The 19,641-nt window shown below is 35.8% G+C and overlaps 1 protein-coding gene across 1 annotated transcript; it reads left to right on the top strand.

The window, feature by feature from the left end:
* Window positions 1-7,624: 7,624 nt before the first annotated feature.
* On the top strand, window positions 7,625-19,081 carry LOC127853433 (glutathione S-transferase P 1-like). The gene is made up of 7 exons (XM_052387967.1): window positions 7,625-7,743; window positions 9,034-9,066; window positions 11,203-11,303; window positions 13,197-13,284; window positions 14,210-14,316; window positions 15,422-15,520; window positions 18,591-19,081. Coding segments are annotated over exons 1-7 (618 nt in total). The 5' UTR covers window positions 7,625-7,742; the 3' UTR covers window positions 18,780-19,081.
* Window positions 19,082-19,641: the final 560 nt, after the last annotated feature.

Below are 19,641 nucleotides of genomic sequence, written 5' to 3'. Positions count from 1 at the left end.
ATGCCACATTTTTGGGCGACTTCTTTAACCGATCATCTCAGCGACAATGGCACTCCTGTGACCGATTACCGGACACTTTTCAACAGATATATAACACACTCGACCAGAAATGAAAAAAATGCGGTGGAATACTGTTATAGTCAGCATGCAATAAATGACAATGTCTGCACTGACTTTAATTTTAAAACGAATCACCGAAAAGTTTCCTTCTTTTTATAACCCCGTTGTACAATGAATATGGTTTTCGTTTTTTATGGCATATTCAATTAAGATACAACATCTTCGGAATTGAAATCTGACCAATTTAGCGTAAATTCTAAATTTATTTATCTTTTAAATTTATTTATCTTATATCGATTGTAACGTTGGAGCTTATATACACTCCTCTCGATATCTGCTTCCTTGGTACTACACCGGTACCCTTGCCGAATCGTGGGCAAATTCCGGTATCCCCCCTCCCGCTGCTATCTAGGCTTAAACTCGGTACCAGAGGCCGACGTTCTACTACTGGATTCTGTTATCGAAGTATCCGCATGGCCAGCGTGTCGAATAGAAAAACGAATAACATCAGTGGTTACATTTCACGTGTGTTTTAATTAAGTTATGCATACATTACCCTTGTGTCGCGATTGCCTATGCAAACTGATTCGTGCTTTAACACGGTTAGTAAGAATAGTTATTATATAAATAAACGCATTTCAACAAGAAGATAAAACTCATACATCAGAGAGCCACATTTTCGGGAATCAAAGTGTCTACAACATCATGCGTACCACTTATTAAAACAGGACCTATCTAATGGTGATTGCTTATAGATTTTGTGAAAGACTTATAGTTTTTGTTTATATATTTTGTGCTGGAATAATTTTGATTCCTTATAAATTAAATGCAGGACTTATGGTAAATGCGTATAGATTAAATGCATGACTTATTGTGATTGCTTATAGATTAAATGAAGGATTATTGTGATTGTTTATAGTTTAAAGGAAGGACCACGTGCGCCGAATGGAGGATGGACGCCTACCAAAGGACGTCATGTACGGCCAGCTCGCAACTGGCACGCGACCCGTGGGTCGCCCAGTCCTGAGGTACAATGATGACTGCAAGGGGGACTTCAAAGCCTGCGGCGTCGCAACAGACACCTGGGAGACTTTGGCCGAGAATCACATGGCCTTGAGACAGTCAATACATAAAGGAATCGAGGCAGCCGACGCAAGCAGTTCTGAGCTTGCAACTCGAAAGAGAAGCATGCGGAAAGCCCGCGCCGCCATTCCCCCGACTGCAAGCCTTGTTGCGTGCATATTGTACAACACGGACTGCCATTCCCGCATCGGCCAGCTTAGCCACAGCAGGCGTTGCTCCCAGAAGTGACTAACAGAGCGCATCAGCATAGTCTCCCGAGACTCAGCTCTGTCAACACTACTAAGTGCATGCGTTTATTACTGATGTGTGTCGTGGACTTCTTTCATTTTGAAAGAGTTCATCTGCAGTATCTGTGAAAATCTAGCAACTATAAATCTATGCATGCGTTTTGTACCACAATATCCTATATTTTAATGTGTTGACTCAATGAAAGGTTTGTGTTAATAATTAAAATATATTGTATTATCAGTAAGGGTTTATTTTCAGTAATAAATGACAGGTGATCGAATGACTTTCTTGTCATTTTTTAAAATCAACGGTCAATAAAAAGAAAAATAGTTAAACGATTACACTAATTAAATAGACGAACCGTCAGTAAGTGTATTTGATTTCTGGAAACTGGCATTAGTTTACATGTACAATCACAACAACAGCTTGACAGTCAAATCGTTTATACAATGTATTTTATTAGAGGAAGAGGGGTGGAGAGCAGATATAATCTAATAAAGTTATGTGGCAGGGCCGGCAACGGAAACCGCGATCTTCAGATTTTTAGTCCACCGCTTTACCATCTGAACAAGCCGGTGACAAAAGGAAGGTACCCAAGAATAAGATTTATTATGTGTGTTATTTCTTTATTTGATAACCGACAGCATATATGCAGTAAATTCCCTAAAATTATGCATTTTTGTAAAGTATTCATGTTCCCTCTTTTTAGGCACATGTTTTTATACTACACATTTTATATAGATGAAATTGTTAGGAACATATTAATACAACAGCACCAATTTTTCTGCAATACACTCCTTCAGTTGGCTTCAAACTCCCCTTCTTCAATGATGATGTTACTACTCTACAAAGGGATTTAATATCAACAGTTCGCAACCGTATAGCCGTACATTATTCGCGTCGCACTGAAGTGCGGCGACTCGTATGTAATACGTTTGTTTTTCGCTTATGGGAGGAGAAGTTATTTTACGGATCAATGTATATATTTTTGTTGTCAGAATATCTTGCATAGTGGTGATTTTTTGTGTAAATTAGTGTAAATAAGTACTGCATTTGTGCCTATTACATTTACTACAACATTTATTGCCAATAATGCAAAGCTAATTCTTTTAATTAATAACTGATCACAGGGACTGGGCAATAATAAAAGATCACAAGGACTTGGCAAATACGCGAACCGTTGAAACTTTCTGGTTTTGTATAAAAACAAAACATAATCAAAATATACTTATTTTGTGGTTTTTCTAACAATAGCGCAGACTTTTGCTGTTCGAGTTTTGGTTAACGCGTATTTTCTTCAATTTTACAAGACGACAGCCATAACACGGTTTATTGCTTTATTGATAACCGTTACACTACAGTCACTTATTAATATCTTAGTTAGAAGGTGATTTTTCAAGCGGTTCCGTAGTGTAGTGGTTACACGCTCGCTTCACATGTGAGAGGCCCAAGGTTCGAGCCCCAGTAGAATCAAATTATTTTATTTGTGTTCTATGTTAACTTTTTGTTTTGATGTAGACATTTTAGTTTAAATAAATATGCTGTTTTATTGTAACCATTTTTTTGTTTTTATTATGCCCATGAAATATATGTGTGAGAGGGTTGGGGGTTCGTAAACACATTAAAACTTAAACAGTGTCTTCACATCAATGAGTACTCAACCCCTATCGTAAATGAGCAACGTAAGAATAAGTTCAGAATCATCTCCCCTTGAAGTTGAGAAAAATATGAAATTACGCTTACAAAATGAAGCAGATGTTTTAAAACCTACACAGTCCTGTTCCATTAATGAAAACTGCACACGGATGCCAGTAAACAAAAGGAAACCAATGTAAATAAAATGAACTATGAAATATTTGGGGGTTACAACACAAAATCATAGATAATGGTTATTTGGGGGTTATAACACAACATCATAGATAATGGTTATTTGGGGGTTATAACACAAAATCATAGATAATGGTTATACCAGTATCTTTTTCTATTTTGTTTAAAATAATCGGCCAATATATTAATATTTACAGTAGAAAAAAAATCGTTCCATGTAACTTCATTGAGTGCCTTTTACACTGAAATTCCCGACGCCGTTTGATGCTTTGCATCAATACTTATCTTGTGTACATTTAATTCATTCGGTTTCAACATCTGACAGTGTGTCTTAAGTAAAACGCATTATTTCTTAATATTTACTTTCATGTCATGCAACTGTTATCAGGACATACACCTGGATGTCATAAGAATTAATTCATCATACCTACTTCCATGTGTTTAATTGATATTAAGGACATGGGCCATTAGTTAATAAGAAACTCCGTACCAACTACTAAAGGCATTTATATATCTAAAATACTCAACGTATTTATATATCCATAAGATATTTCGATATAAAAAAAATATAGATATTTTTTTTCTATAAAAATACAATCCCGACAATTGCCTCTGTAGGCGGGGGAGAACAAGCCTATTGTTAACAATAACATTAACAAAAACAACAACAACTACTTCTACTAGTACTACTACTTCTACAACTACCACAACATTAACAACATCTTCTGCTGCTACTGCTGCTGCTGCTACTACTACTACTACTACTACTTTTACCTCAACTACAACAACAACTACTACTACTACTACTACAATAACAACAACAACAACTACTACTACAACTACAACAATAACTACTACTACTACTTCTACAACAACTACTAAAATACTACTACTACTACTACAACTTCTACTACTACTACTTCTACTACTACTACTACAACTAGTACTTAAACTACTACTACTACTACTTCTACTTCTACTACTACTACTGCTACTACTACTACTACTACTACTACTACTACTACTTCTTCTTCTTCTTTTTCTTCGTCTTCTTTTTCTTCTTCTTCTTCTTCTTATTCTATTACTACCACTACACACTATTGATGTTACTACTACAACTTTATATAGCTTTACATAGAACAATAAAAGCAGGATATCTCCGGATTGTTCCCTTTTTCTTTCTCAATTGTTGTTTAATATATTTCTTTTACAACAGCAAGACTTCACAATCTTCACAATTTAAAGGGACTTGTTCGCACATTTTCGTTTTAGTTATGATTTTTGAGGTAACAGTAATACTGTACATTTACCGTGCTCTATAATAGCCATTATATGCATCGTTTGACGATTTAAAAACCTGAAAATAATAAAGCGTTGCAACGCGAAACGATTGAATAATTTGGAGAGTTCTGTTGTTGTCGTTATATTTTGTGACACTACGAGGAATGCTTTTATAAATACAAAGTATAAAATTCATCACTCATTGTATGCGCACGAATGGTCGAGTGGTCTAAGCGATAGATTTTTACTCCAGTGATCAGGGGTTCGAGCCTAGCTGAGGGTTACTTTTTTTCTTTTTTTAAATTGCATTATTGTTTTTGTACTGGAGCTTTTTAGATCCAATCTTTACATTTATCAATATAAAGCATTAAAGGACAAACTTGAATACATGCTAAAATCTGTGAAAAGGTCCATTTAATGAATTCATACGAATTTGGAAGTGAACAAACACAAAAAATGTCTTATACTTCAATCTATAGTTAAATTTGTATTCTTGGACATAACAACGAAAACTGCATTTAAATCAGCATTGTTTTGACAAAATACTCGCTAGACTTAGCTCCGTTAAGTAATCTGTATCCTGTACAATGGTTCTCATAATTTTGGCCCTTCTGATCGGTTGATTAGATCTGTTTCTATACAATAAAACAACAGAGAACAATAAAAGCAGGATATCTCCGGATTGTTCCCTTTTTCTTAGAAGTCCTCAATTGTTTTTTAATATATTTCTTTTACAACAGCAAGATTTCACTATCTTCACAATATAAAGGGACTTGCGTGCAAATTTTCGTTGTTGTTATGATATTTGTGAGGAAACATTAATACTGAACATTTACCATGCTCTAAAATATCCATTATATGCATGTTTTGACTATTTAAAAAACCTTGAAATTATAAAGCGTTGCAACGCGAAACGATTTAATAATTTGGAGAGTTCTTATATTGTGTGATTCTACGAGGATTGCTTATATAAAGTATAAAATACATCTTTAATTGTATGAGCACGGATAGCCGAGTGGTCTAACGACAGACTTTTACTGCTGGTGTCAGTGGTTCGAGCCCGGTTGAGGGTTACTTTTTGTTCTCTCTTTAGTTTTATTCTTGTTTTTTACTTGGAGCTTTTTATATCTAATGTTTATATTTATCAATATACAGCATTTAATGACAAACTTAAATACACGCCGAAATCTGTGAAAAGGTCCTTAACGGACTTGTTCTAATAGTTGTGCATTTTAGAAACATGTCATTAAAATGTTGACAAACAAAACTATAATACTTTGAATATAATAATTTGATAAGAAAAAAGTTAAACACAAATTATAACCGTTCCCGTTATTCTCACTCGGACCTCAGAAATCAAATGCTATCGCGCAGGCTTAACATGCGCGTATAATACACGCAATGTTAGTTATAAACTTTTTCTCAAACTAAGCAATTAAAAGCCTTACAAAACGCTTCATTGCTTCATCGATTTCGAATGCTGATTAATTATTCGTGAGCCAGTATTTGTAACATGGTATTTTATTGGAGTTTTATTTCGCTTGTTTTAACAAAATGTATGTTAAAAAATATGACAATTATTGTGAATATCTTCATTTTAACTATGAACGAGTCCCTTTAAATCGCCTATCAAGTTCAGTTTATCAATGTGCTACACAGAGCTATGGCACGCCTGAACCACAAAAAAGAGAAAAACTAAGTTTAAGTAACTTAAACTTAGTTTTTCACTACTTAAACTCAATTTAAGTAACTTAATTCGAATTAACGCTACTAAATGCATTAAGTAGTTAAGAAGAGTTATTTTCTATTTATGTGAGAAAAATGAATTAAGCAGAGAAAAACTTAGTTTAACTCGTTAAGTGCGCCCGAACAACAAAAATTGATTTTAATTACAGTTAAGTTACTTAAATTGCATTTAACGCTGCTTAAAATTAATTTAAGTGCTTTCGCATCGTTAATTGTATTTAATTATTACTTAAGTAATAAAATTTTTACTTAAGTTGAATTATTAATTATCGTTAAGTCAAAACTCGCGTCCGAAAATAAGCATATGAAACAAGCGTTTTGATTGGTTGTCAGGTTTGTTAATAAATTCTGTGGTCACCTTACTGGACCTCCAATTTTTTTACCAGTCATGTCCTGAGGTCCTGTGAGTTTGGCTGGGACTGTAAGATATGCATTGCGGTTTAGATCTATTTAAAACAATTTGCCTAACATTTTTTTATACCTTTATCTGGAATTTGGGAATGAATTTAATTTAATCCAGGAAATCGGGAAAGGACTCAAAGGAGCAAAATAATAGGTACAGGATTTCGGGATGGGACTCCCTCCTTACCCCCTTTATGCATGACAGGCCAAAAAGTTTGTTATATTTAGCATTCTACTCACCATAACGATCAACTGAATGACTGCTGTGTTGAGCATGTTGAGTCAAATCAGGGAGACTATCTCTGACTAACACTACTGACTGGATGGTGCTCTTCAGTAAATCATCTGGGACGGTGTGGTCATTCTCAAGTCTCTGCAAGTTTGTAAGAAGACTGGCGATCTGGGTGCGAGCTGCAGAAACGTCAAGGTTGCCGTTCTGTTTGCCTCTCTGTACATCTCTGAGTGTTATTGAAACTCTTTCAAGAACACTGTCAGCTGTAGGTAAATGCGTGCGTTGTAACCGATCCATTGCAAAATTGTAAATGGCGGTAGAAGAATATCCTTTCCTGTTTACGTTTGTTACGACGTTTCTGATTGGCTTAGGTCTTCCGGATCATTAACTGACCAATCAAAACAATTCGACTTTACAACTTAAGTAAAATTCCTTACTAAAGTTGAATTCGTGTAACTGAAAACATATTTTAAGTAGAAAAACCTATTTTAACGCAACTTAATTGAAAATAGTACAATTGATAGAGAAAATCCTTGTTAAGTTGAATTAATTCAACTTAAGTAAGAAAATTACCATTAAGCACCGTTAATGCATTTTCGGTGTTTTAATTAGCGTTAACGCCGCGGGAACCACAAAAACTACTTAAATTCATTTTAAGCAGCGTTAATTCGAATTAAGTAACTTAAATTGAATTTAAGTAGAGAAAAACCTAGTTTAAGTAACTTAAACTTAGTTTTTCTCATTTTTGTGGTTCAGGCGTGCCATACAGAGCGCTCAGTCGATAATCAACTGGTTTTAACCGGTTTATATCTGCATGATAAAATAGTGGATATTGTGCTCACTTCTTGTACATTCTTTCCAGAAATCACAGGACTACACAACAAGTAAGAGCTTATTTGTATGTTTTGTTGTATTTCTGAATATGTTAATGAATAAACATCAACTGAACGTGAGTGTGCATTTATGACAATATCGACTGCTGTTAAGTTTTATGTGTAATGCATCGTTCGCCCATGCATTGAGACAGAAACATGCACAGGTTTCTTTGTGTTACAATACATGTATACATTTAAAGCGACGTGTCTACTGTGTGCTAATCTTCCGAATAAAACTGAAATGTCATATATATTAAAAAATATGTATACTATATACAATATATATTGTAACAAGCGAAATAATACTATTGACAAAGAAAAATGTTTAAAATATTGGTTCGTTTATGAATAGTCATCAATCAAAATTAGTCCATATAAACGGACTCACAGAGCCTTTGATAATTTTTGCTATGGCGGCTAGCAACCCATTGGGTTATAAAGCTGAGAGTTGAATTATTGCAACTACAATCAAAATCGGTAAAATAATATAGCGAGTATAGCCTATAAGGCTTTTAAACGATAATGTGGAAAATGTGTGTGTATTAAAATGACTATTACGCGATTAAAATGGATGGCTAATATCGACAGCCTGTGTGGTCTAAAGTTAGCTCGTTAAACATATGGGCCGTGTTCTGTGGAAAAGGGTTTAATGCATGTGCTTAAAGTGTCGTCCCATATTAAACTGTGTAGTCATCACAGGCTAATCAGGATCAACAATGTCCACATAGCCTTGATTTGTGCTAAGAAGATACTTTCTTTAATGAAACATATCACAATAAAGTAAATTGTCATCCCTGACTAGCCTGTGCGGTATGCACAGGCTAATCTTGAACGATACTTTACGCATATTCATTAAACCCCCTTTTCCCAGAGCATGACCCATATATATTTATTCTAAAGGTCATGGTTTCGAATCCGTGGCACACACACACGTGTTAATTCTTTTTTTTTCGATTGTATCATTATTTTAAAACTATTCCAAATAGCATTTATTTGTTAGTAAGTGCACTTACAGAAACCGAAAAGATACTTAAATATGTACATAAAAATCCATTTGAAATGTACAGGACAAGTCCCTTTCAGATGCATAGGAACATCAGATGTAATATTTTGTAATTATACTTTCAATTATAGAGACACCAGTCCATGTACCGTACTGGTCCTTCTTATGAAACAGACTTGAGAGCTTACCAATATGCCTTAGGCTTTCGATGCAATCGAGCTGAAATAAATAGGTTTAAACGAAACTAAAACAAAGTGTTTTACTAGTTTCAAATGTTTTATCCCGATTTGTTTCAGTGGCCGTTCAACTGTACTACTTCCCCATTCGAGGTAAGTAATTGGTGACGCTTCAAGTTCATGCCTTCTATTATATATAATATAAATTATGGCGCGTATCTTACAAACGCTTTCAGCTTCAAATCTTACATCAAACTACCAAATCAAATTGGTTTAAACATGCTATGTCATATATTTTATTGCTTTGATCTTTTGAAGAATCCAGGAATGACCCTTATTTTGACCCTTTAACAAATATATTAATACGTTTAAATAGCCTCGCTCTTGGAAAACGAGGCATAATGCAGTCAGCATTAAACCCCGTTTTCCCATAACGAGGCTCATATTTTATGAAGTTTTTACTTAAATAATTGACATAAGTTGAGGTTTCCACACAGTTTAGTAAATATCACCCATTGAAGTTTTTTTTGCAATCACACATTTTTTTACGATCAATATAATCGGATCTTTGTAAAGTTATCGACGGTCGGCATGGCATATTGCTGTGGCGAGAGATCTGCATGCAGGGTGATAAAATATTTAATCTAGAACATACGGTAATAATTCAGAACACAGCCCATGCTATCTATAGCGTGTGATATGGTTTTAATAAATTCATCACAAACTCCAGACGTATAAGGCATATCACTTTAAACCGCTTATCGTGTTGTGTTAGTATTTGGTAAAGTTTAGTGTGTGACCTGGAAGAAGAAAACAACCTAATGTATGGCTATAAATAAACTTTTAAGCTATTTGTGGCAGTGGCCTTGAAATAAATAATACACAAAGGATGGCATTTATCACATGTCGCAACTCGCTGCTATCTGAGATGGAAGGATCACGCGTGAATGTTCGTATTGTCAAGTCAGACATGTGCGTAGCTTGTGTAGTGTCGATATGATTAAAATAATATTTCGTAGGGTAATTTAAAGATAATGTTGTACGCGAAAAGCGATGTAAAAACGCTTACAGAAGATTTGTGAGGAATGAAGCGCACGTAATCGTATACTTGTTTATTTTTTCAAGAAGTAATACTTGTATATCTAAGTTGTTGTTGCATATTAGCCTCGCTCTGTGAAAGGGGCGTTTAATGCATGTGCGTAAAGTGTCGTCCCAGATTAGCCTGTGCAGACCTCACAGGCTTATCAGGGACGACTCTTTCCGCTTAAACTATGTTTTTGTTAAGAAGAAACTTTCTTTAACCGAAAAATATCATATAAGCGGAAGGTGTCGTCCCTAATTATCCTGTGTGAAGTGCACAAGCTAATCTAGGGCGACACTTTACACACATGTATTAAACCCCCTTTACACAGAGCACGACTCATATAAACCTCGGCCGGAGGTTAAGATGCGTATGGGTTAAGTCACTTGTCCGAAGCACGAGTGATTGGATACCACAAATCTAAACTCTCGGCCGTGGGTTATTTGAAAACAAACTATGACATAGGAGTATTTTTTTCGATAATAAAATGCTTTATAATGTCAAGTAATCAGGCATGGCTTCCTCGCGTAAAGTCCCATACACAAAATGTAAAAAAAAAGAAAAACAAGCAAATTTATATATAAAGTAATTAAAATACTAATGAATTAGGGTTGTAACCAAAACAACAAAAACAACCGTTTTTGAAATTTCAAAGTGTATTATTTTATCAATGCACCGGTACAGCAAGGACGATAAGATTATACTAGATTATCGGCCTTTTACCGAGTATTGTAAATCTACAGTTTCATGACACACAACTCACTGTGTGTTTAAACTGTATTCAACATTTTTAAGGTAAAGGAATTATTCTGGCAAGGGAAGATGTTGCATTTGTTTACATAGATTTTCGGCGTGTGACTTTCAATTATTTTCGCATTTTCCGTGGCTTTGGGTAAATGTGTCTGCTCAACTATTTTAATTAATTAAGCGCGAACTTGGAATGTAAAAGCTCCGACGGCCCTAGCGGGATCACAAAATAACAGCTCCTGCCAAGTAAATTCGTAGCGAGTTAAGTCGAGATGTAAAGCGGATAGTAATACAAAATTATCGCTTTCTTACTTATATGGCTGGAAAGTGAGCGGCATCTACAAATTAAAACAAGTAACACAATTTATGGTATACAACGGCGAAAAATGCCTGTTTCGGCACGGACGACGCCATCTTTTATCGTCACGTGATTACCCTCAATGAGCACATATTTCTCACAGGTCGCGGCCAAGCTATCCGCTATATCTGCCTGGACAATGACATCGAGTTGGAGAATGTGAACATCGGAGCCGAATGGGCGACCAAGTACAAACCTCTGATGGTGAGTACTAGCAACGATTTTTTGTCCAATTGGAAAAAGTACCGGTACCAGCACAAATGGGAAAGATGTGTGCGAACAAACCTGAAATTGGTAAAATTCGCGTCGTGAAGTCTTGACATTGGGAAATAAGTGTATTTGATTTTTTGCTCCCAAATACTTTAAAATTGATAACTAAGTGTTGTAAAGTTGTCAATAATATATTTAGGGAAACTTACTAAATGTGAAATGTGTTGTTCTTTCCCAATTAGGAAAATGACGTTTTCTGGTACTTTGTTAAAGAAGGAAAAAATCGTTGACTAGACAAAGTCCAGACAGCAGTGTTGTTTTTCATTCAAACTTGGCGCATGTAGGGGGGCCCATTCCCAATGGAATTTTTTTTCCATAATGGGACCTTAAAATTCCCAATTGAAGATTTTTTAAAAATCGATCTCAGCCTTTAGTTCATCTCCAATCAAGTTCTATAAGTTAACCCATTGCATGCTGGGAAATTTGTCGTCTGCTAAAATGTCGTCTGCTGAATTTATAAAATTCGCATTTTCTTCGATTTTTTTCAAAGAATACTATCAGAATAGCAAACAGTTTGGATCCTGATGAGACGCCTCGTTCTGTGCGTCTCATCTGGATCCAAACTGTTTGCAAAGGCCTTAAAAATTCGGTTCCCGCATTTTAAGGGTTAAACCTTGATACATTTTTATGCCCCCCTTCGAAGAAGAGGGGGTATATCGTTTTGCACATGTCGGTCGGTCGGTCGGTCCGTCCACCAGATGGTTTCCGGATGATAACTCAAGAACGCTTAGGCCTAGGATCATGAAACTTCATAGGTACATTGATCATGACTCGCAGATGACCCCTATTGATTTTCAGGTCACTAGGTCAAAGGTCAAGGTCACAGTGACTCGAAACAGTATAATGATTTCCGGATGATAACTCAAGAATGCTTACGCCTAGGATCATGAAACTGCATAGGTACATTGATCATGACTGACAGACGACCCCTGTTGATTTTCAGGTCATTAGGTCAAAGGTCAAGGTCACAGTGACAAAAAACGTATTCGCACAATGGTTTCCACTACAACTGATAACCCATATGGGGGGCATGCATGTTTTACAAACAGCCCTTGTTTCAAATCACTTTTATTCTCAAATTTAAAGTATCTGTTAGCAAAAAGACAGCAAAACTTATTTCCAAATTTTAACTAAAACGAGACGTTTTTTCCCAACCCTAAGAGACATGGCCTCATTTCCAAAATAGTGAAAAAACACTGGACGGTATCGGCGATACCTGTGTTCAAGCTTACGTAAAACTATAATTTGGCAAACGGGGCTTAATGCATGTTTGTTCAGTCCGCACAGGCTAATCATGTACGACATTTTCCGCTTTTATGAATTTTTTCGGTTAAAAGAGGACTTTCCTGAGCGCTAATGGTACAGGCGGAAAGTGTCTTCCCTGATTCGCCTGTACGGAATTTGCTTATTTAGACGACTGTACTTTTATTAAGGTATTGAAATTATTTTGCTAAATATTTATTAATTTCATTGTTCCTCATGCTGTTTCTAAATACAGGAAACATACACTCTTATTATGGCTAAGCATGTTGATTCTGTCAAATAATGATTTGTATGCGCGTATTTTTTCAGTGCACATGCGCGCCGCGGTCTGGGCAAAATGAGCTTAATGCATGTGCACTCAGTGCCTAGACTCGATTTTCGTTTAAAAGAGATTTCCTTTAAACAAACAATTCCAAAACGGCCACGAAGTGAGATGGATATTTAAGCAGGGCCCTTTTTCCACCTGTCATTTTCATTTCCGCCCCTAGATCGTCTTTACCCTATAAATGGTTTTCATTATACTTTTAGTATTTTATTAACAGTTCAACTATCTGTGCATTTCAGCCGTTCGGTCAGGTTCCAGTGATTGAAGACGGCGGGGTGAAGGTCGCACAGTCCTGTGCCATCCTCAGATATCTGGGAAAGAAAGCAGGTGTGTTGATATCAAGAGGGAATAGGGAAGAATATGGGTTTAATGTTGCAAGGCAGAAATAAGGAACTGGAAGCTGATGCATTAGATATTTTGAGCGTTTATTAACCCATTTATGCCCAGTGGACTCTCCCATCCTTCTGAATGGGATCAATTTATTTCCAAAATTAGGGGTGTCCAGTATATTTATTTCTATATTTAGAATATTTCATAAAGAAATTCATTTAAGCAAACAGCGCAGATCCAGATGAGACACCGCATTATGCGGCGTCTCATCAGGGTCTACGCTGTTTGCAATGTCTTTTTTTCAGGACGCTTGGCATAAATGGGTTAACCTAACGTTCAATTTATCTCAGTATCAATATGGCTTCTTGGCGGTTTTGTTTGTAAAAAACTTGTCTGTCTATCATTCCATCTGTCTGTCCGTTCTTCTGAATTTTGATTTGTCAATATTTAATTCACTTATAATTTGATTCTTATGAGTGAATTTCTTCGTCTCATTAACGGTTCGGCTCATTATTTATAACTCCAGGCTACATTAAAAATGAAATTTCAGAATAAGTATTTAACAGGGAATATGATTGAAGTGGACGTTTAACACATTAAATAACCAACTAAACAGAGACGGACACTAGTTCAGAACGTTACATATAAATACAAATTAATTTTAGACGTGACTACGGTTGCATGGTTATCTCCCAAACTCGCCCGTCACTCAACCGTGAGTGTCAAATCGGCGCGCTTAAGCGTAAAGAATTTTCACAGATTAGGCTATGCTAATCAGGAACGACACTCCGCTATGATGAAATTGCTATTATGGTATTTTTCGTCTAAAGAAAGTCCCTTTTTAGCCAAAGTCTATTTTAGGTGGAAAGTGGCGTCGTTGATTAGCCTGTGCGAGACACTTTTAACTTTTTATCTCCCTTAGGTCTGAAGGAGCCTAGTGACCCGCTGGTGGCGGCCAGGGTGGACATGATCAACGACCAGGGGGAGGACATCCGGGGCGCCTACGTCCGCATGATCTATGGCAACTATGTATGTTACACACCGTGAACAGGAATAGGATTCATGCTCTTGTAAAACGAGGTTTAATGCACGAGCCTAAAGGGTCGTCATAGATAAGCCTTTGCAATGTGCACAGGCTAATCAGGGACGAGGCTTTCCGCATAGACTCGATTTTCGCTAAGAAGAGACTTCCTTGAAACAAAAAACACCATAAAAGCGGAAAGCGTCGTCCCTGATTAGCCTGGGGACTGCACAGGCTACTCTAGGATGACACTTCACTCACATGCATGGCACCCTGTTAACCCAGAGCGAAGTTAATATATACTTACACGCCGTGAATTGAGTTAAGTCCTGTAGTTGTTTTGTTTTCTGAAGTTGTTCAGTTTCACATGCATAATTTTGTATTGGTACTTTTGTGTTCCGATACATCTGAAAAAAAATTACTGTGCAAGTGTCTGGCCTATTGCAATCATATCTTTCTTGAGTTCAAATTTTAATGATAAATTAAAAATATCTTTCACTCTTTGGGGATAACACAGAGTGTTTATTGATAGAAAAATGGTACCTACCTTAACATTTTGTCTAGCCTTGTTTTCAGGGAACTTTTTTGCAACCCATAACGCTAATGAATTTCAGATATGATTTTATTGTTTCAATCTTTAATTTTCTGTATCAAACTTTAGTTAAAAAATAAAACATTAAAAAAATTGTGGTCCGTAAAGAAGCCTACAATGTAATTATTGATCATTGGTGAAGCGTTTCTATGTATTGACCTACATTTGAACCCCAAGTAGCCTTTTCTAGTCAACATATATTATCCTACATCTGAACCCCATGTTGTGGTTGCTAGAAGATACGTTTTGACCTACATTTGAACCCCACGTTGCCGTTGCTAGACAACATGTGTTGACCTACATTTGAACCCCATGTTGTTTTTTTCTGTTGCTAGACAATATGTATTTACAAACATTCGAACCCCACGTTGCTTTTGCTACTCAACATGTATTGATCAACATTTAAACCCCATGTTGCCTTTGCTAGACAACATGTATTGACATACATTGGAACCTTACATTTCCGTTGCTAGGAGACATTAAATATTGACCTCAATTTGAACCCATTTTGCCGTTGCTAGGAGACAGGCAAGGATGACTTGATCAAGGACGCGAAGGCCAAGACCCAGTTCATCGAGACGCTGATGTCCGGATGGGGGAGCGACTTCATCACCGACACGGTGAGTCTTCCGTAATGGTTGCTATCCGAAACACATATTCAAATACCCTTTCTTATAATTACGAATAAAGAATAGGCTTAGAACCAGGATAAATATATCTCGGCTAATATCTCATTTACAAAATGTTCTATGTGAGTAAATTGGGAATAATGTGGATGGAGGTAATTAATGCCCAATTACACCTAAAATTAAAGCAATTCTGGAATATTTCAGTGTAAAGAATGTTCTTTATTATTAGACTTAAGTCAAAGAAATGAATACGGACATTGTTCTCCATAACTTTTTAAAAACCCATGTTGTCGTCCTTGGGTTCAAACAGAGCTGATATGTTAGGAACCAATAGTACACTGAAGTTGCTTTAAATAATTTAGGTTAATGCGGTGAGTGATTTTGAAAGGAATTTTAATGTGTCAGCTAAGTTTGTTTTGTAGGTACCTCCAAAATCAAGTGCATTTAAAACACATTTTTCTAACGCTGTGCTTGCGGATTCTGCAATAGATTGAGGTTATAATCGTTGTCAAATTATCCACAAAAACAGCAATAAAAAGCCTTGATTATAAGAGATGTAAAAGTGAAACCATCATGAGCCTTGCTGTGGAAAAACCGGGCTTAAGGCAAAACTCAAACTCACATAATATTCTATTTATCCTATCATTCCCTCCTATTTTTTATTAATAATAATCAAATATCGCATTTTTTGATGATTTTTTTTTTATTTTACAAAAATGTATTCTCCAAATTTTGGAAAACCCCAAATCTGATCTAAAAATAGCGATATTATAAAGCTCAAGTTTATACTGTTACGCTGTCGGATTACTAGGAAAATTCCGTGTGATTAAAGGGATAGTAACCCGCAACCGTACAAGGGGAAGGTTCTGTTCTTGACAGGAAGTGAAAATAACGAGCCGCTCAAGATCATATGCTTTCATAAGTGTATTTATACTCATCCTGAAAATATATATTAACAATACTAAATCTCATGTAATGTATATCAGTCACATATCCAAATATATCAGAATATCATATATATCATATTTAGTACATTACATTACATATCACATATAATAAGAACAGTACAAGTTAAAACATCATCTTGTGTGTAGTGGCTCATTTCTGTTATTAGACACGTGTACAAAAATGTACTTTAGACACATGTACCTTAGAACATATGTAAACCTACATATAATATACAGATTAAACAAAGTTACGTGTACATCTCAACACAGAGCTTTAGCTTTCTCAGTTGTGGACTGGAATGATACACTCAGACTCTAAACACCAGCTCACCAACACTCTGTCAAAACCCTCAATCTCTCAGTGCAAGTAGTCTGCAAATAAGTAATTTGTTCCAGAGTGCACAGAAAGAATGAAATAGAGATTATGTAATTAATCTGTCATTTATGAACATAAACATTACTGAAAGCACTCATCGTTACAACAATGGAAAAGCCAAACATTAAAAGGTAAAATGACCCAAAGCACTTTATAAGGCCAACTAAACTTATGGAGAATCATAAGTAACTTATACTAACCTAAATCTGATATTCCATCCATTTAAAAACACATATCTAAGTTTTAAAATGTCAACACAATCATCTATGCGTGTTGACATATCGAGTCTTCTTTTCAACTCTCCTACGACCAATGAAAAGCCTCTAATTTGGTGGGAAAAAGAAGTGACCTATGGTCAAGTTTTACACCTGGTTAAACACAGTAATCACAAGTATGGTCCAAGGGAAACAACTCAATCAAAGTATTTAAACTCCAAAATCAAGCCTGCCACATACTTCCCCTGTCTGTGAAATGATGTCCCATCATTCGTCTGTCAGTACTCATGCAGTACATAATAAATAAAAGTCAAATTATTTATAATACATACACCCATAATAGTAAAGGCTAAATTTAAATGAACCTTCCATTTTTTTTTCAAAAATCAGTAATAAGCTCTTAACTTAAGACCTTATTCAAAAATACATCAAACATGTCAAAAATCTTACATGTATTAAGGCTATCGCTGTTATACTATTTATTTTCATCTGGTAATAGGCTACGTGTCATCCCGTATTCCGCACAGGATCATCTGGAACGACACTTTCTGCCTTGACTTGATACATGTTCATAAGACTCTTAATTTAAACGAACGATTCCATAAAAGGGGAAAGTGTCGCCGCCGATTAGGCTGTTCAGACTGCACAGGCTTATCTGGGACGGCACTTTACGCACATGCATTAAGTCCTGTTTTCTCAGAGCAGGTCTCAATTATATGTGTTTGCTACCACGTGCCTATTAATGAGATCATGTTAGAAAATTAAATAATATTCGCATTGTTGTTGTTGCTTTTAAGCCAGTAAAGAACGGTCTTTCCATCACATGTGCGTGTATTAGGCCAACCAATCACGTTTTCAACCTCGTGGAGTTAGTCATTCACATCCGAACTTCAAAACGTTGTAAAATAGCAGATAAACAACGAGTTACCAAGCCTTTTTTAATGATCTCTGGAAAAAAATCTCAAAGATTGTCAAGTGATACACAAATTTGAGACTTTCCAAACAGCTCATTAAGGTTAAGCGGTGAAGAATTGATCCCAAAACCTCTAGCTCTTACCCAACCAGTATTTAGTCGATAATAATTATACTTTACCGAGGAAGGGTATTAAAGTGATATGTCAGCGAAAATAAAAAGTAAATGATGTCCTGATATAAAATAAATCCGTTTACAGTTGTGTGTGGTTCTCACAACGAAGGGACAAGCAGTGTGTATGCGTTCATTGAACTTGTTCGAGCTATTTTTGGAAAAGGAGTCTGGTCATACTAGGAATATTTAAAGCGATAATATGTCACTTATAAATGTGCATTTTTTTTAACAAAATGGACCAAATTGAGATTTTTTTATCAACAAATATTGACACATCAGGATAAAATCATAAAATCATTTAATTAATGTTATATAATTACTTTGTTATATGTTTATGAAATAAAATTGACATATAATTATCATTAGAAACTTTTTTTCGAAAAAAGAATATATGAAAAAAACCTGGTTCCGTTCAAGGCTATTTATGTATTTCCAGATTTCTTTTGCGGACTACAATCTGTTTGATCTTCTCGACATCCTGTGCGTGCTATCCCCGGGGTTCCTCGACGAGTTCCCCACCCTGCAGGCCTACTTCGACCGCATCGCCGCCCGCCCCAACATAAAGAAACACCGTCACTCCGACGAATTCAAGGCATGGCCTGTAAACGGAAACGGCAAGCAGTAACAACTTCCGGTGTAGCGGCCAACCGTCTTCAGCGGTGGCGATGGTGATCTAAGATCACAATCCGTCAAATTTGACTCTAAATTCTCCGTGGAGCAAAGAGTGTTGTTTATTGGAAGGCATAATGAGAATTATACATTTACATACATGTGTGTTATGATTTTTTTTTCGTTTTAATCGGGGAACAGTCTTTTTTTTTTAGCTTTGTTTTGTTTACAATGGAAGTATTATTGCATTGAAAATAATCAACACGTTTGTATAATCCTAGCATGTTTCAACTTATGAAATAAAGAAGTCGAAACTTCCTCAGTTATAATGTTTTTCTCATTCTATAAAATAAATGCCTTACGAGTTGAAAACAGACGCTATTAAAGCCATAATACACCGTAAATAATTCAATCCATTTTTTAATGAATGATATCAGTTCTTATGAAAGTTAATTTTATGACATTTATATCACTGTAATATTTCTTATTTGGTAAGAAATGCATTTAATTGTTCGAACGAGCATTATGCAACAGTACACTCATGATCGCACGATTGGTCATTGTAGGCTCGGGTACTACTTAAATGTACCCCGGATACTGAAAAAATACTAACACGTACCCGGCCAATTTATACCAAACCAGAGTTTTGTTCTAGCCCCAAATCTGATGTCGTAAAACGCGTAACGAAATACTAAACACAATCCTCTTTGAAAAAAACAACTTCCTCAACATGCTTTTTTGTGGAGTTTCGATAATATAGAGGCTATCTGATAAAATATTGACATAAATATGAACATAATTATTTTGAAAAAAAACACCTACAACGACCAATTTAGCGCTAAAATTTTCGGATACGTTTCCGTATATTTCCTGTACCC

The sequence above is a fragment of the Dreissena polymorpha genome, chromosome 12 (genome assembly GCF_020536995.1).
Source record: "Dreissena polymorpha isolate Duluth1 chromosome 12, UMN_Dpol_1.0, whole genome shotgun sequence".
Classification (NCBI taxonomy): domain Eukaryota; kingdom Metazoa; phylum Mollusca; class Bivalvia; order Myida; family Dreissenidae; genus Dreissena; species Dreissena polymorpha.
Note: the sequence above shows the minus strand (reverse complement) of the source record. Positions and strands in the feature narration are given on the sequence as shown.

Bases quoted from the DNA above. Each gene is read 5' to 3' on its own strand.
- LOC127853433 (XM_052387967.1), top strand. The intron at 11,304-13,196 runs GTGAGTACTAGC...TGTGCATTTCAG, and splicing joins CCAAGTACAAACCTCTGATG to CCGTTCGGTCAGGTTCCAGT. The intron at 13,285-14,209 runs GTGTGTTGATAT...TATCTCCCTTAG, and splicing joins ATATCTGGGAAAGAAAGCAG to GTCTGAAGGAGCCTAGTGAC.